General features: G+C 42.9%; 1 protein-coding gene across 4 annotated transcripts; it reads right to left on the bottom strand.

Annotated features, from left to right (window-relative positions):
* Nucleotides 1-481: 481 nt before the first annotated feature.
* On the bottom strand, nucleotides 482-21,945 carry LOC110507553 (SID1 transmembrane family member 2). Of its 4 annotated transcripts, XM_021587605.2 has the most exons (27): nucleotides 21,165-21,945; nucleotides 20,662-20,786; nucleotides 17,780-17,944; nucleotides 17,388-17,433; nucleotides 16,812-16,913; nucleotides 15,074-15,157; nucleotides 14,767-14,932; nucleotides 14,506-14,599; nucleotides 14,333-14,391; nucleotides 14,065-14,076; nucleotides 13,321-13,368; nucleotides 12,864-12,938; nucleotides 12,585-12,647; nucleotides 12,043-12,161; nucleotides 11,801-11,874; nucleotides 11,519-11,585; nucleotides 11,241-11,314; nucleotides 11,015-11,138; nucleotides 7,758-7,875; nucleotides 7,371-7,507; nucleotides 5,912-6,020; nucleotides 5,586-5,662; nucleotides 4,928-4,974; nucleotides 3,576-3,681; nucleotides 1,990-2,100; nucleotides 1,411-1,524; nucleotides 482-1,233 (listed from the first exon to the last, which is right to left on the bottom strand). In XM_021587605.2, exons 1-27 carry the CDS (start codon nucleotides 21,384-21,386, stop codon nucleotides 1,171-1,173), a joined length of 2,601 nt encoding a protein of 866 aa, XP_021443280.2. In that variant the 5' UTR covers nucleotides 21,387-21,945; the 3' UTR covers nucleotides 482-1,170. The 4 variants fall into 4 exon arrangements, with proteins under 4 accessions (XP_021443280.2, XP_021443281.2, XP_021443282.2 ...); XM_021587606.2 differs by lacking the exon at nucleotides 14,065-14,076; XM_021587607.2 differs by lacking the exon at nucleotides 12,585-12,647 and having other exon boundaries at nucleotides 21,165-21,944.
* Between the last annotated feature and the right edge of the window lie 5,509 nt (nucleotides 21,946-27,454).

Below are 27,454 nucleotides of genomic sequence, written 5' to 3'. Positions count from 1 at the left end.
TACATTAAAAAGTGATCACCAGCGTTGTATTCATTGGGACACCCAACAGAAAGTGTTGCAACTTAAATGACAAGTTCAGGTAGTCCCTTCATGATTGTCAGTTACCTTCCGTTTCGGTGCCTAATGAACACAACCCAGGACCTTAGGTCTGGATTTCCTCTTCATCCTGCTTGTCAGTTACTTAAAATGCAAAACCTAGAGACAGATTGTACTAATGCGAAGACTACACCTTTATCATCGTGGACACAAATTTTATTCAGTAGTCACATAGTCCCAAGTTCTTATCCTACAGTGCAAAATCTATTTTTCTCACCTTTACCTTTATTTAACTAGGCAAGTCAGTTAAGAACTAATTCTTATTTTCAATGACGGCCTAGGAACAGTGGGTTAACTGCCTGTAGTTAGTTTTATTTTTTAAATGTTACCTTTATTTAACTAGGCAAGTCAGTTAAGAACTAATTCTTATTTTCAATGACGGCCAAGGAACAGTGGGTTAACTGCCTGTTCAGGGGCAGAACGACAGATTTGTACCTTGTCAGCTCGGGGGTTTGAACTTGCAACCTTCCGGTTACTAGTCCAACGCTCTAACCACTAGGCTACGCTGCCGCCCCGGACGTAGTTAGTAATTAAAATACAATCGTTGATCTCTCTCTGGGACAGATCCATCCAGTATCAGACAGCCATAGAAATACAAACCACGCGCATGATCAGAACATTAAAGGCCACAGACAGACTGGACATGGAGTGTTCTCACTCCCCTCCCACACACACACACACACACACGCTTATGCTCAATCATATATACACAGGCACACACACACTATACACGTTTAAATGCATTGATGGAGTTGCAGGTGAATAATGATGCAATATAAATTAAATTCAAACCGTTATCAGCAATAAGAAAACACAACGACCACAGTAGTATTGGATGGCAGTAAGGAGAAATGTCAGCATGTCCTGGTGAACCAGACTCATTGATTGGCACGCCAAGTGTCCATACAGATTCCAACTCCGGGGAGGGCGCACCGTCCTTCCCCAGCTCTTTGATTGGCTGAGAGATGCCCAGCTCGCCTGCAGTCAGGGAGACATGCCATTGGGTGTCTCAGTTGCCAATGTGTCACTACTGGCCAGCAATAAATGTTAAGGCGGAGCCAGAGAGTAGCTTTCTCAGAAGACGAAAATCTTGTCTCTCTGGACGTCGTCCAAGTCATCGTCCATGGTGAGGAGAACCTGGCAGAGAAAGCAGAGGAGTCAGTCACTATATAAGATGTTACTATCTGGGTATGTATGGGTCAGGAATGGGGTCTTCATCAAAGCTCAGCCACTTATGACGTGTGCAGTAACCATGTCCACGGTGTGAAATCTGTATTCCCCTCCCCAGAGGTGTGCGCACACATACACACTCACCAGGAAGGAACCAAACATGGCAATGGAGGACAGGAAGTGCCAGATGTCGTGGTCGTCGAAGAAGGAGAGCACGATGCAATCACGATTGTGTTCCTGGGACTCGGCAGGGGTTTTCTACGGCAGGGGGAGAGGGGACAAAGCAGTCAGCGCCAAAGTGACATGAGAATGTTGGGGTTATTTGACCATGGCATGTGGTGTGTGAGCATGTGATGTTTTCAATGTGGTACTACAGATACCATGAATCCCATTGGGGCAGGAGTTGCCAAACGTCTCGTCGGAAACCCCTAGAACTTTCACTATTTTATTCTAGACCTGAACTAGCATACCTGAATCAACTTACCTACACAGACAAGGGCTTGATGGACTAGCATACCTGAATCAACTTACCTACACAGACAAGGGCTTGATGGACTAGTTGAATCAGGTGTGTTAGCTCGGGAATAGTTTGAATACATGGAACGGCTGGGGGGGGTCCCCCGAGGAGGTCTGAAAACACCCTGTCATGGGGGTGTGTAAGGCTGACGTGTGGTGGAAGCCACTGATCTGTAAGGTCATTGTGTGTGTGTGTGTTGTGCTGACCTGCCAGGTACTGAGGCCCTGGAAGAAGAAGAAGAGAGCGAAGCCCCACACCACGGCCGTGAAGAGGATACACACCATGGCCATGCACTGGATCCTCTCACCACTGCGGAGCTACACACACACACAACATCATCTGTGATTGTACACGCGGAACATGTTCTACGTCGTTTCATGTGTCAGATGTGCACTTTCTATATCCAAAACTGTTAGAATATGGCAACAATCAAACAAAGCACATTTGGTAGAATGTTTGAATTTAGAATGTCTGTTGCTAAGAGTTAAAGTCATTCATGATTTCCAATCCTTTCATTTCCATGGTGATTCTAAATCATACAAATACATTGACATTTGACTATGATGATATTACAATTGAATAGAGCAACTATAGTGGAATGTTGTGAATTTAGAATGTTTGGTTGTTAGATGCCAATGTTGATTTGGAACTCAGTTTTGGTGGCAACAACCTCAATACTAGAAGTGGGACTTGCTCCTGCTTTTGAAAGATTCATTACTGAGAAATGCATCAGCGACTACATCCAGCGATTTGTCCAGGGTGTACCATGGATGGCATCATGGACAGCACAGGTGGAAGCAGGCAGCCTGGGTCTGTGGGAGTACGAGCAGTACTGGACAAAACCAGCTCAGACTCATGGCCATGTTCCTTGAGAACAGCCAGCACCTGCCTGAGCAGGAGGAGAGCAGTTTGATCGACTTGTACAGGGTGGTGAGGCGCGGTTTTCTCTTTTACAGAGTGACAGTGAGAGAGACCCTGAACACGAGACGACTAAGGCTTTGGTGTGGGAGGAGTGACGAGCAGTGGCTCTTTGATGAGGAGATGGCGGAAGTTGGGAGCTATTCCGAGGGTGTTGGAACTGCAGAGAAGGGCTTCTTGTCTGCCTACGAATCACACGGATTGACAGATCTTTATTCTGTAGTGGATTTAAAATACGATTTATTATCTATTTTTTAACCATTAACCGTGCCCCCACGGAAATATAATTAACATAATCTGTTTAAGATCGAGATATAATTTTCTTTGCATGGACTGCATCTCAATCCACCACATCTGCCACCACATCTGCCAATATCGCGGTGAAATGTGGCAAAAAAGTATGTGGCGTCTGAACGTATTGACTACTCTATAGACTAAACTCTCACGAACACAATGGTGTTCTCCGTTTTGCTCTAGGGTGCCCACAAGCCTCACAAGACAGCTTGAAGGTCCCTGGTACCAGTTAAAAAACAATAATGGAAGTATATACAGTATCGGGATAGTTTAGTGCCTAAAATATGCAGATAAATACATGCCTTTAAAAAAATATATATAGCTTCCTGATCATATATCTCTCAGATATAGGACAGACACTTCAGAACAAACTTCCTTTCGATTTTTTGGGGGACTATCCGTGGTCTTAAAGATCAAAATCAAATAGCTAAATGATTCTTGTTATGACCATCTTAAAACAATTCCATATTTAGCTTAGACTCCCTCCCCCAGCTTAGACAGGGTTTAGACTCTAGAGAGTTAATGACTTTTTGAGTGAGATTTGTCTATAGAAAGTGAACAAACACACACACACGCCTACCTTCATGATGATGTAGAAGGCAAAGTAGAGTAGCAGGTTGCAGATGGCGATGGCCAGCAGGTAAGAGGCAAAGTCATTGGGTGTCTTTAGTAGCCCATAGGCAGCCCTGGAAAGACCGAACAACAACCACACAATGTCAGTGATGAGATGTCTACTCTACTCTCCACCCATGGTTGTGGGTGAGTAATGACTATTCTACAAACTAAATGGATACCTTGCCTCATCAGGCTGAGTGGGTCGCAATAAAATCACATTGACAGAAAGGGATTTACATTAATCACTTAAAGTAGTTGTGAAAGACCTTTGGTAAAAAAATATATAAAAAAAAAAAACACTGCATGATGATGTCAAACAATGTACAGATCTGCCATCTTAATTTGACCACATTTCTCACAGCAGGAAAACAAATCCTACGGCAACAGGAAATGGTCATTATTACGTGGATTAGATTAAATGGGTTGATACATTTTTCGTTAGGGCAAATCAAGTCTGATATTTTAAAATGGAAATTTGTCGTGGGATAATCAGAATTTGTTGGTAACATATGTAAGATGTTTTATATTTATCAAATGGGTGTAAGTTAATTCTCATCAGAATGGTATTTTTTGTGTAATTCTGTGGTGAGGTTGCAGTTATCTGTTCTATGTCAAAACTAAGTTGCCTGGGCCGCTGAGAGTGGAGAGGTCAAAGTGTCATCATGTGTAAACATATCTTTCACACAACATATCTTTCACCATAGTGGGGAAAGGAAGGTTGCAGTGTCTGGAATCATTCTATGCTCCCTCTTATGTTGTTTCTATCTTAACCTATAGCCTCACCCTCCTCTCTGTGAGCTTGTCCAGGAGGTTGTATTTAGAGTTGGTTGCATCTAAATGACAATTTGATATATGCCTGTTGATATGGAGGGTTGGTTTATGGTTCTGGGGTTTGAGTAAGGAGACAAAGCTGAACGATTTATTATGTCTATGCTGTCTTATCCTGTGTGTGTGTCTTTACTATAAAGGACCTCATTTGAAATGTGGAAGGGGCTCTCAGAGAATTCATGGTTAGACACTGAATCGATCTGAGAGTCACAGGGTTGTGATAGAGCTCATATAATTAAAGATGGACTTTTATAACTAACTCTGACTTGTGTGTGTGGTTTGCTCCCATGATTTGGTAAATAGAGGAAATTTCCACGACAAATTACAAACTTTAAAACCCTTTTAAACCCTAATACACTACAATTAGCATTTCATGCCGCGCAGGAAAATGCTCTACGACAAGTGATCAAATTAAGATATCACATATATAGAACACTGCAGTAAAGGCAGTCCAGTCTGAATAAGATGGTGAGTGAAGGAAATACTCACAGAGACCAGTTCACTATGTTTCCCATCACTAGCAGAACCATTCGGTCCTAACAGAGAGAGAGAAACATTTACTTGTGGATTTATGAATCTTTCGCGACATTAGAGTGAGTCTCCATACAGTATGTGTATGTATAGTCTACCATTTACTGTATATATATATATATATATATATATATATATATATATATATATATATATATATATATATATATATATATAATATAAATTATATAAATGGACAAAGCCATCGATCACGTATAATCATTCACTTCTGTGAAGACTCAATAGCGTATTGAAGCCAAATGAAGGCTGTTAAGATGGTGTGTCTTGGAGACACAAAATACGCAATTTGAGCTTTATGAAGTGACATTGCAGCCTAACTCAGTACTGCCCCCTCAATTTGAGTAAATCAAGTGGAAGGCCGACCGGGGTACTGCAGGCTGGACATACTGTACATCGGATGTATTAGAAGCAATTATTGCAACCATGATTGCCTTCTAAACATTTTTTTTTGTTTTTTTACACAAAGATTGATATTTTTCCATTCACTATATTGGGGGATCCTGTTTATGCAAACAATGCCTGCAGTACTGCGGTCAGCCTTGAACCTTCGTGGTTTCAATAAGTGGGCAGTAGTTCTCCCCTGATGTATACTCACAATATACATGGGGCCACTGCACTGGCGGATACAGTCAGTGTAGATCACATACACAATCCTGCGCAGGATGCCAGAATCTGAAACACAGACAAATAGAATAGACTGACACGTCCATAGCCCCTGTAACATTACAAGGTAAAAGCTAACCCTGACCCCAGGCCTGTTCCTAGCCCTTACTCCTAGGTTTCTTCCTTCTAGGTTGTTTTTCCTTGCTTGCTCTTGGGCTTTTGGGTTGGTATCTGTAAAGGACTTTGTGACAACTGCCAACATAAAAAAAGGGCTTTTAAAAATAACAAATAAATGTGATTGATTGATTGACTCTTTACCCAGTCTCCAGCGACCCATGTAGTAGAGCTGGGTGCTGAGCAGCATGGTGGCCAGGATGTGGAGGACAGAGAAGATGATCCAGAACACCATGTTGCCCTTCCCAAACACCTGGACACAACACACACAGGTAGACACACACCCATCAGGAATGTTACACTTGCTGAATGATGATTCTATGGGTGGGTTGCACCAACATGGTTTAAATTAATCTAGGATTAGAGCTAATCTAGGTTTATAATTAACTCAGATGTGTTGTACCACTTAATTTTTTATCTGGATCAGTAAATCTATAATTAACGGTTTTAAACTATGATTATGATTAGTGACATGTTACACCAATATATGAGGTATTTCGAGAGTTGAAATGAAGTAGCTAGCCTACTTGTCAAATGAGGCCACAAAGTTTCTGTTATAAAATAATAACAATGGAACTACTGCAACTCCATCGTGAAAGGTTCTCATGGGTTGGCTGATTTGAAATAAAATCTGTTATTTGCCAGTACTAGACAGAAAATTAATTTGTTAGCTAACGTTAGCTACTGTATCTAGCTAGTTTATAAACCAAGCTAGTTAGCATACAATATTATTTATTATTGCTATTACTTAACGTTATTTAGCCATTTATTATTTGTCCGCTAGCCACCTGATCATGGCACGTCAAAGATGATACATTTTCTCCGCTTATGAAAAAAAATAATGTTTTCGGGGCTGATGGAGGAATTTAGTAAAGTACTGGAGGATACAAAGACAGACAACACAAATGTCAAAAAGGAGGAAGGCACCTGGGCCATTTCGTGCGACAAAAGTAATGGATCGACATGGATTAAAGAGTGACCCAAATCAGATAAAAAGCGCGCTGGAAAAAAAAACTTAAAACCAAAAGCCAAAAAGGATGCCGCAGAGGAGAAGCGGGGGCTATTTCAGACCGGAGCCAGGCCTCCGTCCATGGAAATGGATCCTACCACCCAGAAGATGTAGGAGATGATTCCCCAACAGTTTGCCCCTCTCCTTCACCCCTATGATGACGACAGACAACTTGACCCACCAATATTTTGTAAGCATAAATAACTTAAATATCAATGCCTTTAATGCTACTTCACTACAATGTTACCGTTGCAGTTTAGAATTAATCTCCAATCAAAATGTTATTTCTTTTAATTCATTGAGCAACAGACTTAAAATTAATCTAGGTTTAAAGTGACTAGACTTAAACCTAATCAAGGTTTAAACTACATTTAGATTAGAGGAAGGATTTAATTTAACTAGGAACAATTTAAAACTAAGTTTAAAATTGGGTGCAACAAGATTAATAGATAAACCTTGATTTAGCCCAGTTTAAGAGTTAATCCATGTTGGTGCAACCCCCCCTATAGGTTGTGTACGTCAGAGTCTACTGCTGGGTGTTTGTTGTGTTTCTGTCTTGGTCTCTGTGTGGTGAGTATGTCCCTAGTCACTCACCACTCCTAGGACAGAGAAGAAGATGACAGCAGCCAGACAGGCGTAGGCAGTGTAAGCGCTGGCATTGATATCTGGGTGTCTCTTCTGGTATAGTTTTAACACACACAGCCCAGCGATCATATACATGAAGGAGGTGTCTGACCGACAGGGAGATCGAGAAAGAAAGGGTGACATTAATGCCATTTCTTACAGTACAAAATATCTTCCAGTAAAGTTATTGGGAAGTAGCCAGAATCCCAGATCTGTTTGTGCCATCCTGCAGTCAGAGCAATACAGTTGGCATGACAATATGAACCGATCTGGGACTGATTGAGAAACCCATCTATTGAGGATATGTGTTAGTGTCTTCAGGATCTCCCAATTAGCCAACCACTACATTAGTCTCACCGAACTGGAAGTTGGTGTAGTTGGGGCAAACGTGGTAGCAGGCACTCAGCAGTCCCTCCATCATCAGAGCTGTGCCCATGGCGTAGAACAGCCCAAAGTGCTTAGGGATGCCACACTCCTGGAGACCGGCAGAGAGGGAGAGACAGAGGCATACAAATTATATAAATGAATTGTCACTAGCTAGGTTCCCATCCAATTGGCGACAGATTTTCATGCAAATATTCAAGAATGTTCATGCAAATATTCAATATGTGCATTTTCCCACCAGAGATGGGTTTCCATCAAATTGACTTGTGGATATAAAAGGCTTTGTATGAAAATGTAGCGAAAAGAGAAAAATATTCACATCCAATGTTCATGCCTCTAGAGGTTATTTAAGTAGGTGTGCTTCACAGTGGTGTTATGACCTGACAAAGATCCAACTCGGATGGAAACTTTGTCTTTATACCGCGTCTGATTAACTCACCCTAGGAGCATACCAGAGTTGTGGACATTCTTTTTTTCTTTGATAATGTAATACACATAAAAATAACTTTTGCAGTTAAATTCCCATGTTCGGAATAAAAAATACAAGTTAAAATGACTTTCCATTGCATTTTCAACCCTACTAATGGTCATGTCCTTATCCCCCTTATCTCAGCTCGCTGGTCACCATAGCATCTCCCACCTGTAGCACGCGCTCCAGCAGGTATATCTCTCTAGTCACCCCCAAAACCAATTTTCTTTGGCCGCCTCTCCTTCCAGTTCTCTGCTGCCAATGACTGGAACGAACTACAAAAATCTCTGAAACTGGAAACACTTATCTCCCTCACTGGCTTTAAGCACCAACTGTCAGAGCAGCTCACAGATTACTGCACCTGTACATAGCCCACCTATAATTTAGCCCAAACAACTACCTCTTTCCCTACTGCATTTCATTTATTTATTTATTTTTGCCCCTTCGCACCCCATTATTTTTATTTCTACTTTGCACATTCTTCCACTGCAAATCTACCATTCCAGTGTTTTACTTTCTATATTGTATTTACTTTGCCACCATGGCCTTTTTTTTGCCTTTACCTCCCTTCTCACCTCATTTGCTCACATCGTATATAGACTTGTTTATACTGTATTATTGACTGTATGTTTGTTTTATTCCATGTGTAACTCTGTCTCGTTGTATGTGTCGAACTGCTTTGCTTTATCTTGGCCAGGTCGCAATTGTAAATGAGAACTTGTTCTCAACTTGCCTACCTGGTTAAATAAAGGTGAAATTAAAAAATAAAAGTCAGAGATTTTTTGCGTTATATATCGAATGTGCCCACTCCGGTCTTGGCACGAGTGCTGTAGCCAACAGCTTGCAGATACAGTGCGGGCATAGCCTACATGAGATTTTATGGACAAAAGAGTGATTATTTGTCAAATGGCAGCCAAGCATCGATCATCATGTCACCAGAATAAGATATTTTTTGGAAGTCGGAAGTTTACATACACCTTAGCCAAATACATTTAAACTCAGTTTTTCACAATTCCTAACATTTAATTCTAGTAAAAGTTCCCTGTCTTAGGTCAGTTAGGATCAGCACTTTATTTTAAGAATGTGAAATGTCAGAATAATAGTAGAGAATGATTTATTTCAGCTTTTATTCATTTCATCACATTCCCAGTGGGTCAGAAGTTTACATACACAATTATTATTTGGTAGCATTGCCTTTAAATTGTTTAACTTGGTTCAAACGTTTCGGGCAGCCTTCCACAAGCTTCCCACAATAAGTTGGGTGAATGTTGGCCCATTCCTCGTGACAGAGCTGGTGTAACTGAGTCATGTTTGTTGGCCTCCTTGCTCGCACACGCTTTTTCAGTTGTGCCCACACATTTTCTATAGGATTGAGGTCAGGGCTTTGTGATGGCCACTCCAATACCTTGACTTTGTTGTCCTTAAGCCATTTTGCCACAACTTTGGAAGTATGCTTGGGGTCACTGTCCATTTGGAAGACCCATTTGCGACCAAGCTTTAACTTCCTGACTGATTTTTTTTTGCTTCCATATATCCACACAATTTTCCTTCCTCATGAGGCCATCTATTTTGTGAAGTGCACCAGTCCCCCCTGCAGCAAAGCACCGCCACAACATGATACTTCCACCCTCGTGCTTCACGTTTGGGATAGTGTTCTTCGGCTTGCAAGCCTCCCCCTTTTTCCTCCAAACATAACGATGGTCATTATGGCCAAACAGTTCTATTTTCGTTTCATCAGACCAGAGGACATTTCTCCAAAAAGTACGATCTTTGTCCACATGTGCAGTTGCAACTGTAGTCTGGCATTTTTATGGCGGTTTTGAAGCCGTGGCTTCTTCCTTGCTGAGCGGCCTTTCAGATTATATCGATATAGGACTCGTTTTACTGTGGATATAGATACTTTTGTACCCGTTTCCTCCAGCATTTTTACAAGGTCCTTTGCTGTTGTTCTGGGATTGATTTGCTGCGTGCTCCCATGGTGTTTATACTTGCATACTATTGTTTGTACAGATGAACATGGTACCTTCAGGCGTTTGGAAATTGCTCCCAAGGATGAACCAGACTGAGGTCTTGGCTGATTTCTTTAGATTTTCCCATGATGTCAAGCAAAGAGGCACTGAGTTTGAAGGTAGATCTTGAAATACATCCACAGGTACACCTCCAATTGACTCAACTTATGTCAATTAGACTATCAGAAGCTTCTAAAGCCATGACATTTTATGGAATTTTCCAAGCTGTTTAAAGGCACAGTCAACTTAGTGTATGTAAACTTCTGACCCACTGGAATTGTGATAGTGAATTATAAGTCAAGTAATCTGTCTGTAAACAATTGTTGGAAAAATGACTTGTGTCATGCACAAAGCAGATGTCCTAACCCACTTGCCAAAACTATAGTTTGTTAACAAGAAATTTGTGGAGTGGTTGAAAAATGAGTTTTAATGACTCCAACCTAAGTGTATGTGAACTGCCGACTTCAACTGTAGTTTTGTCGCCGTTTGGAAAGTTTATATGGAACACATATTTCCCCTGGAGGTAGCGGTTTGATCCCCCAGTTCCGCCACTCACACTCTGTACTTCATCCCTGTCATCTTTCTACACATCACATACTCTAATCTACACCTGTCAATAAAAACAAAACTAGGATTATTGCCACCATAAGTTCTAAGTTCTAAGTCCTGTCATCCCAAAAAAACTACAAAATACCCCCCCCCCCCCCAAAAAAATGTAAAAACAAAAGCACCATCTCAGTTTGATCTCTCACCAGTGCGTTGAGGTCGTGGCGGTCCAGCGCTCTGCTGTGGATGATGTCTCTCTGCAGCACGATGAGCAGAAAGAGGAGGCCCAGCATCACGTAACCAAGGTTACTCAGTATGTTGTTGAAGGCACTGCACACCAGAGGGTAGAGAATGATTGTCATGGATGACACAAGTCATACCCAAGTCATACCCAGCCATAGGTGTTTCCCCTTATTACACACACACACACACCTCAGATTCCCCAGGGGGTGTGCACACAGGAAGTTGTAGTAGCAGATGTCCTGATTTCCTGTCACGTTGACAACCTGGAGGAGAGAGGAACATGTCAACAACAACACATTACCCACCCACCCATCACGTGTGGATTTTAGTCATATCTACTCACTCGAAGCCAATTCCTTTACACACTACAAATGCACTCGTTGTAACTCTGTAATAATGTAGCTATAACTCTGTAATAATGTAGTAAATCCGCAGTTGTGAGCGTGAGTGAGGGTAGCACACAGTACCGTTTGATAAGTGATGACCAGCTGGATGACAGGGAGGGCATAGAACACACCTATAGTGGCAATATTCCTGAGGAGAGGAACACTGACATTAACTGCCATGACACTGACAGTTGTATGATTACTGTACAATCTGACTGATACAAAACAAACCCACACCCTTTATCCAAAGAAGCAATTGTTATCATGCATTTGACTAAAGTACTGATAGAGTGGAGGGTGCCAGAGGGTTATAGCCCCCAGCATTGATGTACAGATTCTGAGCCAACTCTCCGTCCCACTCACCAGAAGTAGATCTGGTACTTTTTACTCAGAACCCTCTTGTCCTTGCGAGCGAGGTCCGACACACACAGGTACTTCTGCAAAAGGACAAGCGACCACAAAGAGTTTCATTGGGAGGGGAAAAACTCAACAAAAACAACAGAGGATAAGGATAATATTGAGTGATGCACAGGGGAGGAGCAGTAGAGGGGGAAGGGATGGATGAGAGGTAGAGGGGGGAGGGATGGAGGAGGGATGGGCCAGACCTTGGTGCGGACGATGTTCTTGTCCGAGTCGATGTCGGCCAACGTGTCATAGTCATCCTCCTCTATTGAGCTCAGAGACTCCTGTCGACTACGACCCGTAACGCTCTCCAACGAACGCTCTGAGAGAGGAGGAGACAGAGAGAATAGCAACTACCTTTACAGTATGTCAGTGACTGAGGGTTATATTTTTAGATTTGATTTGTTTTTGTTGGTTTTACAGCTTGGATTTTTTTAAATATGATTTGGGACGTATTCAATAGATTGGTGGTTCTGGCCAAAGACGCATTCCTGATAATCACAAAATATATTATCATCATATTATCATTGAAATTGTTCTCGACATTCCATCTTTATCTCTGCGTACAGTCAAACATGATTGTTGACCATATGTGATCGTTTTGGTCGCCGTCTGTGGTCATCAGAGCATTAAATTACATCAAAAGGCGGATAGATCTTGAACACATTCCGAATTGATTGACATGGTGCTGATTGATACAGTGAAGGGGTGCGATTGGCTGGCTGATTAAGGCAGTGAGTGTCACCAATGCAGATGGCTACGTGGTGGATGGCAGTTAGGAATGGTCTGCGTTTCAAAGTCTCCTGTCCTGATAAACAAACACAGATAAACCAATAAGAAACAAGAGCACTCCGCAGCCCTCCAATCAAGAGCCAGTTTGGTGGTGAAATGCTGTGCAACATTACTTGAAGACAGATGTTGTGCCATGTGGACCCCATTGTGTGTATTTGCACATCTGTGTGTGTACAGTATTAGAGTGTGTGTGTCTAATTATGCGTCTGTATTTGGTCATCTTGCTCCATACCCATGTATCCGTAGTTGGCATCTGATGCTATGCTGTCTGTGATGGCCTCTGAGCTCAACGTGCTGGCGTTGTCCGCTGTAGAAACAACATTAAAGAGGGCTTGAAGTGGTGTAAGTATTCACTTTGGCTGTGTCCCAACTCTCTCTCCTTCCTCCCAAAGTGTTCACTTCCCAACGCTGATTTAAAGGAAATGACTGGTAAAAGAAATATGGTGGAAAGTGCAACTAGTCCATGACTCCCCCAGTCCAATGCTTTTAGAATTGTGGGAAGTAGTGAAGGAGTGCACATTCACGAGGAGACTCATGTACAGAAAGAAAAACAACGAGACACACGGCAGAACTGGAACAGTGAAAGCCCTGTCTTACCCAGCTAGCTACATTGATTGTCAATATTTAACTCAAAACCTTTCAAAACATTGTCACACTTGTAATGTAAATGAGCACACACACACACTCACCAAAGGAGCCGTATTCATAGGGGGAGACTGGAGTCACACCTGGCTTTCCTGTGGTAACAGGTAGAGATCGTGTCACAAACACACACCAAACACATGCAACAATATGAGTTAGTAGTCTACACACAACCACGGCATCTAGATGAATGGTTAGTCAGAGAGGACACACCATGCCCTGTGGGCTCAGAGACAATGTTGAAAGTGAGGCAAGGGTTAATGCACGGGTGCTAATCAGTACCCTTGGGTGTGAGTCCAACGGGAGAAAAATAAGTCCATTTCAGTCAAACTCCCATTGGAACCAAACCACCGTAACCATAATATCATGACCATGGCCATGGTTGAATCATATTAGTCATCCCCCACCATGACAAGTGTTTTTGTGACTGGACAATGCAGGCAACTCAGGAAGTGAACTGAAATTCCAATACAATAATTGAAAAGGGGGGGGTTCTATTTTCAATGACTCCTCAATAAAACTGTGAAGGAGAATACATTGATTTCAAATGTTTTTCCATATTTTAAATTTAAATCACTTCCCGATTTCAAATTGACACCCAAACGTGGTGAAGGTCATTTATTAGACATGCATGTTGATGATTTCCTCATCCACCCAGATCATACTGGTGATATTGACTGTGAGATGGGTGTAACTATTAATATAGCGTGCACGAAGGGTAATAAGTAGTGTGACATTGTGAGAGAAGCTCAGACACAGGCATTATCTCACAACTCCAACTCCATTCTTACCCAGTAGAGAGGCTGAGCCAAAGAGTAGCATGGGGAAAAAGCATGAGGAGAAAGCGAGACAAATTCAACACACAAAGACATAGAAACCTAGAGAAATACCTAGAGAAATAGATCAGTAATCCTTCATCCCATGGGGCAACTGTTAATGGTTCGCATCCATCTTAAACTCGTTTTAAATCTTAAATACACCGTTAGTTCTCTTCACTGTACACCTCTCTGGGAAAAAAAATACAACGGAGTGTGCCGTTGTGGTGGGTTGCTGGGATACCTGTCTCCGCGGGCGACATGTCCGCTGGGTTCAGAAGCCCCTCCCTCCTCCTGTGCATCCTGACCAGAGAAAAGACCCAGAGAGAAAGAGAGACACTTGAGTTCCAAAGCTTCTATATGACAGTGTATGAAATAATGTACTTACTGTATATGACAGTGAAGCGATCGACAGACCTCTTGTTCTCCACACAGGCCACCAGGAAGGTGAGCAGGTAGAAGGAGAGGAAGATGCCCAGGCAGAACAGCATGCCCATCACGTACACATCCGCTGAGACGGCGAGAGGGGGTGTAGAGAGAGGGGGAAGAGGGAGAAAGGAAGGAGAGAGGAAGAGATGTTAGAGAGAAACAGAAAGGGAAAGAGAGAGAGACATGAACACTTCTCTCTGCTACATTGGGAATGATGTACTGTTTGGCCCGCCTGGCTGAGTGACTCACAGCTGATGGCGGGCGAGACGACCACGTCCAGAGTTTTACTGCGGTTGCCGGCATCAATGAGTTCATCTGGACGGAGGGGGTAGAAGCGCAGGGGACCCCCACATGCCTCGTCCTCCGTCTTCACCACCACCACCACATAGAAACTGTTACTGGGGAAGTCCTTCCTCTGAGAGCCACAAGAGAAAAGGGGAGAGGGAAAGTAGATTAAATGGTTGCCCATTGTGGCAAGTGAGTTGTAAACATTTATTTATTGATCAATTACCTGATCTCTCCAGTGTGTGTGTGTGTGTGTGTGTGTGTATTCTACCTGGACAGTGATGGCAGCTGTCTTGGTCATGGTTTGATACATTCCAATGAAGGCCACGTTGTTATCCAAGTCATACACTGGGCACTGATAAGGTAGAACACAGCATTTAGCAATCAGAGAGGAACGAGTGTCTGTCTGTATGTGTGTGTGTGTGTGTCTGCCTGTCTGTCTGTCTGAGCAGAGAACAGGTGCAGTCACGGCTAATGTGGTTTCCACGGCAACAGGCACCTCTGCACTCCCCATCAAGTGTGTGGAATGGAGATTTCTATATTGGCCGACATTTCAGGGACACCCCCAATGTGAGCTATTACACACCAGACAGAGCTTTACATAGCGTTTTAGTAACGCCTCTCTTTCACAGCTTTAAGCTGCTTTAGGGTAAATCCTGTGCATTTCCCAAGTTCATTCACAGCTGTCTAGTGGTTGCTGGGGTGCTCAGAATGAACTCAACACAGCCCTTGTGTGGTGAGTCAGAGGCTAGCCATTGGAGACAGGCTGAGGGAACCACAGTTCGGTGATGTCATGTGAGGTCAGTGGATGCAGGTTGATGTAAGGTCATGGCCGTATTCATTAGGGTACACCATAGCAAAATGTTTTGCAACAGAAAACTTAAGCAACTGTTTATTTTAGCGTTTCTGAACAGTCTCTCCCCCGTTTCAGTTTGCTAACTTCCGATTGGTGTCGAACAGAGTTGTGAACTCAAAGTCACATGACTTGAGACGCTATATAAAATAAAATAACTTGAGACTTGACTTGGAGCCTCAAGACTCGGGACTCGACTTTTAACTTGAGACTGATGACTTGAATTTTTTTCTTTCTTTCTTCTTTTTCTTTCACTGATGTCATGATTTGACCTCAGATTTTTTGGAGTTCCCAGTTGTCTTGAAAGCACCATTAGTCTCGGTCATTCTGGTTGTACATAATAGGAGCGTGCAAGGCCTCATAAAATAGGCTTTGGAGTCAGAACGTTGAATAAGATCAAATGACTGTTCCATGTATGCATAGTGTTGAAATATCATTCATAATCATTAACTCTGAGTAAGAGAAATGTAGCGATGTGGAAATGGCCTTTTACATTGTAGAACCAGTTTATTGGTTGTAATTGGGTAATTGTATGGTCCTGGGGGCCAAGTGCTTGTATTATTTATGCAGGCCTATCTGTTTGAGCTCCTGATAGACAGAATCGACTTGGTTTCTCAAGGGGAGGCTGTACAGTCTTGCCCTCTACCTGTGTCCATTCAGATAGGACAGGTTAAGCCTGACACAGAGGCTATTTCTTTTGGACTATTGCCCGTGTACATTTGGTCAATCTACTTGTATATTTTGTATGATATGGCACTTTCACCACAGGATCACCAAGACCTGTGAATAAATGTACACTGAGCACGTCAACCTGCCTTGCCTTCTGCTGATGGCATGCCCTCACGACTGCTACAAGGTCTCTATTTTGCAATGACATGGGATTCTTAAAATGTGTCGTAGACAAAATAATGAAAAGGGCTGTCTGGTAGCCTCAATAAATATACACATATATGTAGCTGAACAAGTCGTTGCATGTATAGATTTTTTTTAAACTTGACTTGAGACTTGAAAACGTATGACTTGATCTTAGAATGCACGACTTGGGACTTGACTTGAGACTTGACTTGAGACTTGACCCGTTCTACTTGGGACTCGGACCTTGTGACTTGGTCCCACCTCTGGTGCCTAATGAACAGGTTTGGTCAAGTTAGTTTACCTGGATGTCCTGGATGGACATGACAGAGCACGGGAAGGTCATCTCAGAGTTGACCTTGACGATGGCCGTGTCCACTCCGTCAGGGAACACATATTTGAAGTACTGAGAGAGAAAAACAGAGTTAGAATTTTTTTTAAAAGGTTCACATATATATTGGAATGAAGTCCTAAATCAGCCGAGTGAAAGAAAAATATATAAAAAAATAAAACAATCTTCCTAACAATACTATTCTATTATGTTGATAGATCTACCGTTTTGAAAGGGCAAATCTTGCTTCGAATACAAACGCACAACATGTGCACACACAAAATGTATGAAGTAACAATATACATTTTCTAGTGTCTCTTTCCATCTCTGTCACGGAACAGCTCAACAGATCAGGCACACACATTTGTTTTTTAATATCAATCCCCTTCTTGGCCTTTAGACTTAGGCACAGTAAAGAGGTAGTACCCAACCGTCTTCTCCACCCACGCACACATCTCATGGTCACGTGCAGTATAAGGGTTTCACGGGAAATATGCTATGGGCGTATGTACGCAAGTGTGCATCGGTGTGAGTGGCTATGTTTCTTACCTGGGGTTGGGATGGTGAGGCAGTGAAGCTGAACTTTTTGTCTGTACTGTAATGAAGAAAACGAGAAACACTCAACAAATACAACAGCCATATTAGCCAGTCAGGTCACATATACAGTACGCCATCTCTACTCTATGAGTGATGCTGCTACACAGGGTGTCTCTTGGCTTGCTGTAGAGATAGGCAGTCACAAGTGTGTGTATGCAAAAAGGCCGCATTCAATGCAAATTAGACCAGCTCTACACAGTTGCATAATAGTGATATAAAATATGATGACTCAAGAATATTGAATACGTACTGCTGTGGGAGGCATGTAAGCTCTACAACCAGATATCATGTATTCGCTCGGCTAGCTAGCATGAAGCTAATGATCCCTGATGAAGATGACTCACTGCAGGGTGAAGCTGTCCACGCGGCTGATCCTTAGCTGGTAGTGGGTGCCCAAGCTGGACAGGGTGGACACGTCCACAAAGAAGTACTGGGTCTCGGAGAGGGTGCGGGTGGGGGGTTGGCAAAGCGTTCGGCCCACATGGGCATAGGGGTACTTCCTCTGGTACCTGTGGCGGGGGCAAAGAGATATCACTTCTCCATTCATTTTCATTGAGGTCTTTTATAAGGGAGACATGGCCAAGAGAGTAGCTCAATATACAAATCATGATCACATACTTGGGCTCATAGAACAGAAAAGGCTTATATTAGACTAGGGTCACGTCCAAAATTGCACCACTTTTGATCAGGGTCCATGAGGAATGTAGGGTGCCATTTCATAAGCAATTTTTAGGCTGAACTAAACAACCATGACCATTGCAGCCCGCTCATAACAGTTCCTATGGCGGTAAATGATAAGAACAGGAGGATAAGAAGAGCCACTGCTAAAAAAGGGACTGAATTGGCCTGTTGAATTGTGTCAACTACAGTCCCACAAAAAAATGGTGTTAATGACAGAAGAACCAACAACTTCCCAAAACAACAACCTAGTACTGTAATTATAGCTATTGTCTATGGGAAATTAGGCCTATGCTTTATGTTTATGTGGAAGTGAAAGCTCAAGGTTCAACGATGACTCACTCTCAACTAGATGGCTTTACCACCTGACACAGGTGTTCTGGTATTGCGCAAGTCCGTGGATTATGTTACGCCATGAAAGACAGACTACTGTAGCGTTCCCCAAACACGGTCCTCGCGACCCCAAGGGGTGCACGGTTTGTTTAAAAAACAAAAACAAAATGTGCACCACTTGGGGTCCAGAAGACCGAGTTTGGAAAAACCCTGGGCTACTGTATAATATAACAAATTATACAATGATCCAACAGGTAGGTTCTGCATGCAGGCTAAACACTTAGACCTAGGCTATATCATATAATAATTAGGGAGTGCTTATATAGTCCTATTTGACTGTATGTACAAGTGGGTACCCTGTACAGGTGTGAAGTGGAAAAGTGTTTTTTGCATATCCCATTGAGACACCCTCGGAGAGTGGGGTCACGGCCAGGGATCAGCCATTATTGACAGCAACTCTGGAGCAATTAGGGCTAATTGCCTTGCTCAAGGGAAGAATGGTAGATTTTCCATCTTTGGCTCAGGGATTCAAACAGCAACCTTTCGGTTACTGGCCAAAACAGGATTTGCTGTTTTCTTTTCATGTCTTATTGCCCTGCCGTCACTCCCTTCAGTTAACCCATTCAGTACTTCTACTGCACATCTCTCTGTACTGTGTATAATACAGTGAGCTCCAAACGTTTATGGACAGTGACACTTTTTTATTTTGGCTCAGTACTCCAGCAATGAGGGAAACTATACATTGACTATGAGGTTAAAGTGCAGACTGTCAGCTTTAATTGTAGGGTATTTTCATCCATATTGGGTGAACCGTTTAGAAATGATGGCACTTTTTGTACATAGTCTCTCTCCCCATTTGAGGGGACCAAAGGTATTGGTACAAATTCACTAATGTATTAAAGTAGTCAAAAGTTCAGTATTTGGTCCCATATTCCTAGCATACAATGATTGCATCAAGCTTGCGGTTTGTGTTGGTTGTGTTTCAGATTATTTTCTTCCCAATAGAAATTAATGTTAATAATGTACTGTCATTTTGGAGTCACTTTTAAGAATATAATATGTTTTTAAACACTTCTACATTAATGTGAATGCGACTATGATTACGGATTAACCTGAATGAATCGTGAATACTGATGAGTGAGACACACAAATACCATACTCCCAAGACATGATAACCTCTCATTCATTATAATAACAGGGGAGGTTAGCATTTTTTTTAGGGAGTGCTTGATATTTGTATGTATGTATGTATGATATTTGTGCATCTGTAACTTTCTCACTCATCATTATTCACAATTCATTCAAGATTATCCGTAATCATGGTATCAGCCACACTAATGTAGTGTTTAGAAACATATTATATTCTTATTTACAATAAAACTGACTCCAAAATGCCACAATACATTATTTACCATTAATTTCTATTGGGCACAAAATAATCTGAAACCAAAACAAACTGCAAATGCTTCCAACAAGTTTGTAGAGTCACAAGCTGGATGTAATCATTGTGTGCTAGGAAAATGGGACCAAATACTGAACTTTTGACTACTTTAATAGACATAAGTGAATTTATCCCAATACTTAAAATGTGGGGACTATGTACAAAAAGTGCTGTCATTTTTCTAAACGGTTCACCTCATATGGATGAAAATACACTCAAATGAAAGCTGACAGTCTGAACTTCACGTATCAGTTCAAATCCAAAGTGCTGGAGTACAGAGCCAAAACAAACAAAAAAATGTGTCACTGTCCCAATACTTTTGGAGCTCATTGTATCTTCACCCGCGACTAAGCCAATATCTAGCCCACATAATGAAGAGAAACACAGCAAAAACAGACCCAAGGAGAAACAAAACCTCTACAACATCTAGGCTACACAACTTCAGTTGTTTTCTTTGACTGAACAATTTAATACCAAAGCACAACCAAGTATCGCGCTTCCCTTCCACTCTAGATGAATATGGCCAGCTGTATATTGACATAATAAATTGTGGTGACATAATACAGGGACAGGACCAGGATGTGTCAGGGTTGCATTCAGTAGGGCACAACGTTGTAGATAGAAATGTCCTGTATAGAGCCGACTTGAGTCCTTATTCTACATGTCAACGATGCATGTTTTTTCTACATAACACATTGCTTCTGTCCGAACGTTCCACAACATTGTGTCCTACTGAACACGCCCCCAGGTGTGCCAGTAGGGTAGGCTACTCACAGTCCACGCAGTATGAGGGGGACCTGGAAGGACAGCACGGCCTGCTTCTGTCTGACCACAAACAGGATGGGACTGCTCTCTGCCCCCTCCGACAGTACATCCACAGTCACACGGACCCCCTCCGTCTGCCAGGGCAGGGAGAGAGAGGGCGAGAGGTTTAGAGAAACTCACGGAATCTAAGTAAAACGACAGTACATACATACATACACACACCCATCCATCACAAGCATAAACCTGCACACTCAAGTTTTGTATTGATCACTTTTGCAATCTTATTTTACCATAAAACCAAATTAGGCTACTCATAGCAAGACAGCTGTTCAGTGTTCTTCAATCCTAGTACTGGGGACGGAATGCGCAGGTTTAATTCCAGCCCAGTACTAACATGATTAGTTGAAACAGGTGTGTTAGCAATAGGCAGCAACTAACGCCAGAACGTGGAGGTCTGTGAAAAGCAGGTTCGAAGAACAAAGTGGGATTTGTGACTTGAACTATGTACTCACCTTGTTTCGGGAGACGGTGTGATTGAAGGCGTAGATGGTTTGGTTGTCACTCGTAACTGTATCGTTGTAGGTAACATCAAACTCTGCATCCTTTTGGACCACCGTTTTAGTTTCTGCCCGTGCGCACCGCAAGTGGGTCACACATAACAACAACAGGGCCAAATAACCAAGCCGGAACAAGACTGAAACGGGGCCAAATTTACAACAGCTCCTCAAAACCATTTCCTTGCGATTTGTCAACAATAGCTGTGCTAGCTGATCAAAACGACCTAAATGCACTTACTGACACGTTGGATGATAATAATAGAAATGAATGGCAAACCTACCTAACGTTAGCTAACTAGACTAGAGCTCAGTTGTAATGTATCATTCACAACAACAGAACAGTTGATTGCGAACGACTAGCTAGTGAGGTAATCTAGCCAGCTAGCTACATTTGCTTGCTAATGATTAATGTATTACATTCACAACGCTCCTCCTGTTTCACCATCACCAGCTGGCAAGCTAACCACTCCTCGGTACTGCGACGTAAACTAACGTTAGCTAGACAATAACAACACAGCTACTACTCGCTAGCTAGATCCCGAATGATTTAATGTCCGCGTTTTTTTACAGCTAATGTCATCCGCATTTTATCATTTAGGTTGACATATGCCTGTATAGTGTTGATTATTTCGAGTATCGTAAAGTGAACGTTGTTTGCATCTGTTGAATCGACTGACCACGCTTCAGGGGTTAAATCTGTGTCACCCACTCCCTCCCTCCGCACGCAGAAAACAAACCAAGAACGGCGTAATGAGGTCATTATTTACGTCCCAAGCATAGAAATATAATGCATATTAATTAATTTATTATTTAACTAACAAATTCTTATTTACAATTACGGCCTACCAAAAGGCCTCCTGCGGGGACGGTGTCTGGGATTAAAAAAATAAATACAATATACATATAGGACAAAACACACATCACAACACTACATAAAGACAGACCTAAGACAACAACATAACAAGGCAGCAACACAACATGGTAGCAGCACAAAAACATGGTACAAACATTATTGGCCAAAGTCAACAGCACAAAGGTCAAGAAGGTAGAGACAACAATGCATCATACAAAGCAGCCACAACTGTCAGTAAGAGTGTCCATGATTGAGTCTCTGAATGAGGAGATTGAGATAAAACTGTCCAGTTTGAGTGTTTGTTGCAGCTCGTTCTAGTTGCTAGCTGCAGCGAACTGAAAATATGGATGTGTGCGCTTTGGGGACCTTTAACAGAATGTGACTGGCAGAATGGGTGTTGTATTTTTAATTTTTGTTTAAATTTCACCTTTATTTAACCAGGTAGACCAGTTGAGAACAAGTTCTCAATTACAACTGCGACCTGGCCAAGATAAAGCAAAGCAGTTTGACACATTCAACAACACTGAGTTACACATGGAATAAACAAACATACCGTCAATAATACAGTAGGAAAAAAGTATATATACAGTGTGTGCAAATGAGGTAAGATAATGGGGGTAAAGGCAATAAAATAGGCCATAGTGGCGAGGTAATTACGATGTAGCAATTAAACACTGGAGTGATAGATGTGCAGAAGATGAATATGCAAGTAGAGATACTGGGGTGCAAAGGAGCTAAATAACTAAATAGAGTATGGGGATGAGGTAGTTGAATGGGCTATTTACAGATGGCTATTTACAGGTGGGCTATGTACAGGTGCAATGATCTGTGAGCTGCTCTGACAGCTGGTGCTTTAAGTTAGTGAAGGAGATAAGTCTCCAGCGATTGTAGTTGTCCACATATTCTAGGTCAGAACGGTCCAGAGTAGTGATGCTGGATGGGCGGGCAGGTGCAGGCAGCGATCGGTTATAGAGCATGCACTTAGTCTTACTTGCATTTAAGAGCAGTTGGAGGCCACAGAAGGAGAGTTGTATGGCATTGAAGCTCGTCTGGAGGGTTGTTAACACAGTGTCCAAAGAAGGGCCAGAAGTATACAGAATGGTGTTGTCTGCGTAGATGTGGATCAGAGAATCACCAGCAGCAAGAGTGACATCATTGATGTATACAGGGAAGAGAGTCAGCCCGAGAATTGAACCGTGTGACACCCCCATAGAGACTGCCAGAGGTCCGGACAACAGAAATCCATCCAAAATTTGGACATTTTCACTTAGGGGTGTACTCACTTTTTTTGCCAGCGGTTTAGACATTAATGGCTGTGTGTTGAGTTATTTTGAGGGGACAGCAAATGTACACTGTTATACAAGCTGTACACTCACTACTTTACATTGTAGCAAAGTGTCATTTCTTCAGTGTTGTCACATGAAAAGATATACTCAAATATTTACAAAAATGTGAGGGGTGTATTCACTTTTGTGATATACTGTAGGTCTGTAGCAGTTTGGGTCGAGAGTGTCTCCCCCTTTGAAGAGGGGGATGACTGTGGCAGCTTTCCAATCTTTGGGGATCTCAGACAATATGAAAGAGAGGCTGGCTAGTAATAGGGGTTGCAACAATTTCGGCAGATAATTTTAGAAAGAGAGGGTCCAGATTGTCTAGCCCGGCTGATTTGTGATTTGTAGGGGTACAGATTTTGCAGCACTTTAAGAACATCAGCTATCTGGATTTGGGTGAAGGAGAAATGTGGGAGGCTTGGGTGAGTTGCGGTGGGGGTTGCAGGGCAGTTGACCGGGGTAGGGGTAGCCAGGTGGAAAGCATGGCCTGCCGTAGAAAAATGCTTATTGAAATTCTCAATTATCGTGGATTTATCGGTGGTGACAGTGTATCCTAGTCTCAGTGCAGTGGGCAGCTGGGAGGAGGTGCTCTTATTCTCCATGGACTTTACAGTGTCCCAGAACTTTTTTGAGTTTGTGCTACAGGATGCATATTTCTGTTTGAAAAAGCTAGTTAGCTTTCCTAACTGCCTGTGTATATTGGTTCCTAACTTCCCTGAAAAGTTGCATATCATGGGGGTTATTTGATGCTAATGCAGTACGCCACATGATGTTTTTGTGCTGGTCAAGGGCAGTCAGGTCTGGAGTGAACCAAGGGCTCTATCCGTTCCTGGTTCTACATTTTTTGAATGGGGCATGCTTATTTTAGATGGTGAGGAAGGCACTTTTAAAGAATAACCAAGCATCCTCTACTGACGGGATGAGGTCAATATCCTTCCAGGATACCCGCGTCAGGTTGATTAGAAAGGCCTGCTCGCTGAAGTGTTTCAGGGAACGTTTGACAGTGATGAGGGGTGGTCATTTGACCGCAGACCCATTACGGATGCAGGCAATGAGGCAGTGATCGCTGAGATCTTGGTTGAAGACAGCAGTGGTGTATTTGGAGGGCAAGTTGTTTAGGATGATATCTATGAGGGTGCCCGTGTTTACAGATTTGGGGATGTACCTGGTAGGTTCATTGATCCTTTGTGTGCGATTGAGGGCATCAAGCTTAGATTGTTGGATGGCCGGGGTGTTAAGCATGTCCCAGTTTAGGTCACCTAGCAGCACGAGCTCTGAAGATAGATGGGGAGCAATCAATTCACATATGGTGTCCGGGGCACAGCTGGGGGAAGAAGGTGGTCTATAGCAAGCGGCAACGGTGAGAGACTTGTTTCTGGAAAGGCGGATTTTTAGAAGTAGAAGCTCGAATTGTTTGGGCACAGACCTGAATAGTATGACAGAACTCTGCAGGCTATCTCTGCAGTAGATTGCCACTCCGCCCCCTTTGGCAATTCTATCTTGTCGGAAAATGTTATAGTTAGGGATGGAAATTTCAAGGTTTTTGGTGGTCTTCCTAAGCCAGGATTCAGACACGGCTAGGACATCCTGGTTGGCAGAGTGTACTAAGGCAGTGAATAAAACAAACTTGGGGAGGAGGCTTTTAATGTTAACATGCATGAAACCAAGGCTTTTACAGTTACAGAAGTCAACAAATGAGAGCGCCTGGGGAATGGGAGTGGAGCTAGGCACTGCTGGGCCTGGATTAACCTCTACATCACCAGAGGAACAGAGGAGGAGTAGGATAAGGGTATGGCTAAAGGCTATAAGAACTGGTCGTCTGGTACGTTCGGTACAGAGAGTAAAAGGAGCACGTTTCTGGGCGCGATACAATAGATTCAAGGCATAATGTACAGACAAAAGTATGGTAGGATGTGAATACAGTGGAGGTAAACCTAGGCATAGAGTGACGATGAGAGAGATATTGTCTCGAGAAACATCATTTAAACCAAGTGATGTCACCGCATGTGTGGAAGGTGGAACTGAAGGGTTAGCTAAGGCATATTGAGCAGGGCTAGAGGCTCTACAGTGAAATAAGACAATCACTAACCAGAATAGCAATGGAGAAGGCATATTGACATTAGGGAGAGGCATTCGTTGCCAAGTCATCATAGGGGTCCAGTGAGTAGTTAAGCTGTCTGGAGACACAGCGATTTAGACAGCTAGCGGGCTGGGGCTAGCAAGCTAGCAGAAGGGCCTTAGAGGTACGTTGCGACAGAAGAAGTCTGTTGTAGACTCCTCGTGCAGATCCATCGGCAGACCAGCCGTGATGGATTAGTAGGGTTCCGTGTAGTAAAGGTACCCAGTCCAATTGGCAAAATAGGTGTAGTGGCCCAAGAAATTGTCCGATGGACCTATTCAGCTAACAGTCCAATATGCTCTAGACAGCTAGAGGGCCGCGGATAGCAGGCTAGCAGATGGTCATTCAGGAGACGTCGCAAAGGAAGGGCCTGTTGCAAAAAGAACCCTCGGGCAGATTGCGTTGGTAGTCCAGTCGTGATGAATTAGCTGGGTTTCGTGTAGTAAAATGGGTCAGGCCAATTGGCAAAATAGATATTGTAGCCCAAGGAGTGGATGATGGACCTATGTGGAGAATGAGGGCTGCAGTAGATATCGCAGATAGGGGGGGGAGTGAGGCCTAAGAGGGTTTTATAAATAAGCATCAACCAGTGGGTCTTGTGACGGGTATACAGAGATGACCAGTTAACAGAAGAGTATAGAGTGCAGTGATGTGTCCTATAAGGAGTATTGGTGGCAAATCTGATGGCTGAATGGTAAAGAACATCTAGCCGCTCGAGAGAACCCTAACCTGCCGATCTATAAATGATGTCTCCGTAATCTAGCATGGGTAGGATGGGTCATCTGAATCAGGGTTAGTTTGGCAGCTGGGGTGAAAGAGGAGCGATTACGATAGAGGAAACCAAGTCTAGATTTAACTCTAGCCTGCAATTTTGATATGTGCTGAGAGAAGGACAGTGCTCTGTCTAGCCATACTCCCAAGTACTTGTATGCAGTGACTACCTCAAGCACAAAACCCTCAGAGGTAGTAATAATACCTGTGGGAAGAGGGGCATTCTTCTTACCAAACCGCATGACCTTTGTTTTGGAGGTGTTCAGAACAAGGTTAAGGGTAGAGAAAGCTTGTTTGACACTAAGGAAGCTTTGTTGTAGAGCATTTAACACAAAATCCGGGGAGGGGCCAGCTGAGTATAAGACTGTATCATCTGCATATAAATGGATGAGAGAGCTTCCTACTGCCTGAGCGTTGTTGTAAATTGAGAAGAGCGTGGGACCTAGAATTGATCCTTGGGGTACTCCCTTGGTGACAGGCAGTGGCCGAGACAGCAGATTTTCTGACTTTATACACTGCACTCTGAGAGAGGTAGTTAGCAAACCAGGCCAAAGACTCCTCAGAGACAGCAATACGCCTTAGTCGGCCCACAAGAATGGAATGGTCTGCTGTATCAAAAGCTTTGGCCAGGTCAATAAAAATAGTAGCACAATATTGCTTAAAATCAAGAGCAATGGTGACATCATTGAAGACCTTTAAGGTTGCAGTCACACATCCATAACCTGAGCGGAAACCAGATTGCATACCTTAGAGAATACTATAAACATCAAGAAAGCCAGTCAGTTGATTATTGACAAGTTTTTCCAACACTTTTGATAAACAGGGCAAGATAGAAATAGGCCTATAACAGTTAGGATCAGCTTGATCTCTCCCTTTAAATAAAGGATTAACTGTGGCTGCCTTCCAAGCAATGGGAACCTCCCCAGAAAGGACAGACAGGTTACAAAGGTTGGAGATAGGCTTGGCGATGATAGGGGCAGCAAACTTAATGAAGAAAGGGTCTAAACCATCTGACCCAGATGGTTTTTTGGGGCCAAGTTTCAGGAGCTCCTTTAGCACCTTGGACTCAGTGACTGCCCAAAGGGAGAAACCTTGTAGCAGGGCAGGAGAAAAAGAGGGAGAAGCATCAGGGATAGTTGCATTAGAAGGGGTGGGAGATGAGGAAATACGG

The sequence above is a fragment of the Oncorhynchus mykiss genome, chromosome 27 (genome assembly GCF_013265735.2).
Source record: "Oncorhynchus mykiss isolate Arlee chromosome 27, USDA_OmykA_1.1, whole genome shotgun sequence".
Lineage (NCBI taxonomy): Eukaryota > Metazoa > Chordata > Actinopteri > Salmoniformes > Salmonidae > Oncorhynchus > Oncorhynchus mykiss.
The sequence above is the reverse complement of the archived record's forward strand: the minus strand, read 5'-3'. Positions and strand labels throughout refer to the sequence as shown.

Bases quoted from the DNA above. Each gene is read 5' to 3' on its own strand.
- LOC110507553 (XM_021587605.2), bottom strand. From the start codon at position 21,386: ATGGTTTTGAGGAGCTGTTGTAAATTTGGCCCCGTTTCAGTCTTGTTC. The intron at 16,914-17,387 runs GTAAGAAACATA...TTTCTCTCTCAG, and splicing joins CCTCACCATCCCAACCCCAG to TACTTCAAATATGTGTTCCC. The intron at 4,975-5,585 runs GTGAGTATACAT...TCTCTCTGTTAG, and splicing joins GCAGTGGCCCCATGTATATT to GACCGAATGGTTCTGCTAGT.